Genomic DNA, 4,740 nt, shown 5'->3' with positions numbered 1-4,740 from the left:
TGGTTGTGAAGACACTTTTCTCATCAAACCAAAATGTTATTATCTCTTGTGATGGTTTTATTTTTCTGGACATCAACAGAAGGGGAGGAGTTAGTCGTTACTTGACTCTGTGCCTTCACATATGCAATATGACATGTTTCTGCTGAGAATTATATTTGAATGTGTAAAATGAGGATTCAGCTCTGAGGGGTTCCACTTTAGTAATTTTATTTTCTACATTAAATGAGAATTATCTCATCTTTGTCTTCTTCTCTGTCTTTAATTCATTATCTTTGTTTTCTGGTCCGTTTCCAACAGACATTAAGAATATTCGTTAACCAGTTAAAGGGACAGTTCACCCCGAAATAACGTGTTAAAGAAATCACAGAAAAATGTGATCATGTTGGATTTTGACTAACTTTTATTTTTTGCTTCTTATTTTCAAAACTTTTTAAAGGCAATTTTGTAGTATAAATTCATATAATTAACTCAAATTTGCTTTACTTCATTATTTAGTCTTTAATTATTAAACTAGTGCAAATAATACACATGTATTGTGAGTATTGTAGAGTAACTGTTGCATTTAAAACAAATATATTAAATAATATTATTTGAAAGGAAAAAACACAAAATTAGAAATAGTAAACTATTAAAATTAAATCTTAGTTTTACAATAAATAATGAAATTAATTTACCAATTAATTCTTTTAAATTATATATATATAATGATATATAATAATAACTATATATAATTATAATAACATATTTAAATATTACCATATATAATTATATATTTAAATATAATTATTATTTTTTTTATTACATGAATATTCTTATTAAATAATTTACCTAGAACAGTCTTTTAAAATTGTGTCATTTTTTAAATCTCGATAACACGACTTCCGTGCAAAAGAAACAGAAACAAGCAGAGAAGATAACTATTTTAATTTCTTGTGTACACTAAAAGTAAAATTTACACACGTATCGTCTCAAAAGAACCCGGGCATGCACAATAACCTTTTGACAGGCTCTTCAAGTGATTCAGTTTTTTTCCATAGGAATTTTCCCGTACATTTTACAGTCCATAGTTTAACTGTACACAGTCTAAAGCCACAGTGAACTATGATTACATCCATTTCATCTTTACAATGTGCAAAATCCTCCTGGGAGACGGGGCCCGACAGTAGTATGAGCAAAAAAATAAAATAAATATTGCAAAAAAAAAAAAAAAAAGAGAAGACAATGAGCAAAATAAGAGCCGCGACAACAAAAAGCACTTCATATCAGGAACAGTGTACGGACACCCGGCACATGGAAGCAGAAATTGGTCCCTTAATTCCCTTCTGATGCGACTCGACCTTCACTGCAGAGAAACCTGCAAGTTTCAGTGGTTTTAACCAAAAAAGTCCTGATTCACCCTCTAAAGAAAAGACAGGACACATCGACTCAAGAGAACAAAAAACATCCTGCGTTCTAAAGACGGCGACAGGAAGGAGGGCGGGGCATCACTTTAATTTAAAATAAAAGTAATAAAACAGACAGAATGCGGGTTAAAGAAAAGTTTAAGATCGACACCGACTGCAGGTAAAATTAAATAAAAAAAGGCCTTTAAACACAACGAAGGGATAAAAACATTCAGCTGGATTTTGCAGGCAGTGTGGTTTCAAGTCGATAAATATATATTTATATTTATATATAGAGAGATTTTATAGATGTATATAAACGTATTCATTTAAACTTACATATATTCCACTTCATTTTGATTCAAAGAGCTTCAGCCAAGCGTTTCCTTCACAGACGGACACGAACACACTCCCACCACTTAGACGGAAAATCATTCCGATAAAAACAGACCCGAACAGAAAGGAATATAAACATTTAATCCCTGATTATATACACGATGATTCTTCTGGATATGAACGGCACACACACCTCTACACCTTCCACTATAAATTATCAACTCTATAAATTAATCCTTTTCCTGTTCCCGTTCCTTCACGTCCGAGCTGTTTCCTGTGATCATAAATGCTTCGCTTTATAATAATAATAATACAAATTAAAAAAAAGTGTATAAGTTGAAAAACAAAAGCGCAAATTAAAAATGTAATTAAGTATGAAAGGGAGGAACTAAGACGCAGCAAGAGAAGAAAAGAAAGAAAGAAAGGCGAGGACAACTTGTTAAGATGGGCCCAGTGGGCGGGGCTTAAGGGAAGGAATGATGTGAGTGGAGGAGGAGGGGCTTCAGGGGGCGGGGCTTCAGAGGGCAGGGCTTCAGTCCGGCGTTGCCTGGCAGCTGAGCGGCATCAGCGTGGCGGGGAACATCAGCACCTTGGCCTGCATGAAGGACAGGTCCGGCAGGCCGGCGATCACTTTGGACGCCTCGTCGCTCAGGTTCTCCTCTTTCCTCGGCTTCCTGCCGGAGAGGAGGACGCACGCAAAGATCAATGAAACGGGACCGAAGCTAAATGATCAGGTCTGAGCGCCTGATGGGGAATGATTTGACCTCTGACCTGGTGGACGTGCTGGTCTTCTCCATGGTGGACATCAGGCGGGCGAAGGCGTCCGCCACGCGGCTGCCGGGGCCGCCGGCGTCCATCTTGGCCGTCGTCAGCTCGTACAGCTCCGGGTCGACTCCTAGAACGAGGAGACAAGGAAGCGTGACGACACGGAGGAGAGGAGCCGAGTCACCGGCCTTTAAGTGTTGGGATGCGGCCTTTATGCGTTGGGATGCGGCCTTTATGCGTTGGGATGCGGCCCTTAAGTGTTGGGATGCGGCCTTTATGCGTTGGGATGCGGCCCTTAAGTGTTGGGATGCGGCCCTTAAGTGTTGGGATGCGGCCTTTATGCGTTGGGATGCGGCCCTTAAGTGTTGGGATGCGGCCTTTATGCGTTGGGATGCGGCCTTTATGCGTTGGGATGCGGCCCTTAAGTGTTGGGATGCGGCCCTTAAGTGTTGGGATGCGGCCCTTAAGTGTTGGGATGCGGCCTTTATGCGTTGGGATGCGGCCTTTACGCGTTGGGATGCGGCCCTTAAGTGTTGGGATGCGGCCTTTAAGTGTTGGGATGCGGCCTTTATGCGTTTCTGTTTTCTTTGCAAAAAAGATTCACGCGAGGAAAACTAAACTTCAGCGGCAAGGGTTTAAAATAAAATAAAAAATGATATATATATAAAATGCAGATAATGTTTCAGACAGTCCATAATCACATGTTGAAAGAGACACAATTTAAAATGTAACTTTTAATTTAAAGTGGGACTTTTAGTCAATAATAAAAAATTGCTTATGTGGAGGAAAATAAAATCCTGCAAGTTGACAAACAATATTTATTTTGTATTTACTGAATGTTTGACTGACTTTAAGCATATTTTGGTCGACTATTTGTTTTTCACAATTTACATTAGATCTATTTTACACGTGTTAATATAGTTACGTTTATTGTGTGTACTTACAGCCATAACGTCTCTGCCTCGTTTATATTGTTATTGTTTTTAGGTAAAATTATGTAAATTATTATAATATCATTTTGAGTTGTTTTTCTTCTTCTCTTGCTACGTTTATTGTAATCCACCAAAACATGAGGCAGATTCTTTGCGTGTAAAAAAAAAAAAAAAAAAACTGCTCGTCAATAAACCGGTTTTAATTCCAAAGTGAAGATTTCGACTGGACGCCGCTCACTAATGCTGCGTTCACACCAAACGCGGCGTGAATTTGACGCGCGAGTAGATCACAAGCAAAGTCAATGCACAGAGGCGTTAGGTTGTGAAAAGGAGAATTTTACGGTAACTGTTTCTAACGGAGATAAGCCACGCCCCCTTTCAGGCGCGAGTAACATTCGCAACACGTTTGGTGTGAACGCAGCATAAGAGTCTGAAAGGTGGGAGTTCTCCTGCATCCTCCTACGGACGAGTTAGGAGTTAGGAGCGAGGGGTTAGGAGTTAGGAGCGAGGGGTTAGGAGACAGGAGGCCGATACAAAAGAGGAGGAGCTGAGGAGGCCGTGAGCAGCTGCTGACCTGGGATGGAGGGCGAGCTGCTGGAGCCTGAATCCTCCACAGGACCAAAGAAATCCAGGTTTAACAGAGACGAGCCTCCGCTCGCTGCACAGGAGGAGGGGCGAGTGAGGTTAACAGACAAAGAGAGAGAGAGAGAGAGAGAGAGAGAGAACCAGAAAACATGCAGCAGTGTCAGTGATCAGAAAGCAGAGGCGGCTAAATGTTAGACAGGTCTAAGTCTTCATGCAGAGCGGCCATGTTGTTTTCATCAGCGGCTAAAGGAAAGCTCCACTTCACATCCGGGTTCAAAGCGTCTCTGTTTGTGCAGATTTAAAAAAGACATTTCAATGTTCTGCAAAGACGTTTTACCGCCGCTTCCATTTATACGTTTCACATTTTAGGACTTTGCATTCTCCTGTTGAATGGAGGGTCAGTTGTTTTTAGTTTGAAGCTTTTAGTTTGTCCGTCAGGCTGATCATTTAAAAAGTATTCAGAGGCCCGAGGAGATAAAACCACACTCCAGCTGTCTCGTACCAACGGGATAATTAAAAGAAACAACGACTGGAGGAAAAATAGAGTTTTGTGCAGCAGGATTTAGACTTTCGGTCTCATGAGGAACCGGGTGGCGGGATGTTTATTGTGGATTTTTCCTTTAATGAAGTTTTTTTTCTTCACATCTACATAATTGTCTAGAAGACATTTCCACGCTGTGTGAAAACAACAACAACAACAACAACAACACTGGACTGAAGAGTCTACAGACTTTAAGGAA

The 4,740-nt window shown here is 40.1% G+C and overlaps 1 protein-coding gene across 1 annotated transcript in view; it reads right to left on the bottom strand.

The window, feature by feature from the left end:
* Positions 1-916: 916 nt before the first annotated feature.
* The window catches only part of aftpha (aftiphilin a), a 12,546-nt gene continuing 8,722 nt past the window's right edge, over positions 917-4,740 (bottom strand). Inside the window, exons 8-10 of the mRNA XM_079219607.1 lie at positions 3,990-4,073; positions 2,490-2,613; positions 917-2,392 (exon numbers count right to left, since the gene is read on the bottom strand). Coding sequence (XP_079075733.1) covers positions 2,251-2,392; positions 2,490-2,613; positions 3,990-4,073 — 350 coding nt within the window. The 3' untranslated portion in view covers positions 917-2,250. The remainder of the gene's footprint in view (positions 2,393-2,489; positions 2,614-3,989; positions 4,074-4,740) is intronic.

This window comes from Taurulus bubalis (assembly GCF_910589615.1).
Source record: "Taurulus bubalis genome assembly, chromosome: 6".
NCBI classification, from domain to species: domain Eukaryota; kingdom Metazoa; phylum Chordata; class Actinopteri; order Perciformes; family Cottidae; genus Taurulus; species Taurulus bubalis.
Note: the sequence above shows the minus strand (reverse complement) of the source record. Positions and strands in the feature narration are given on the sequence as shown.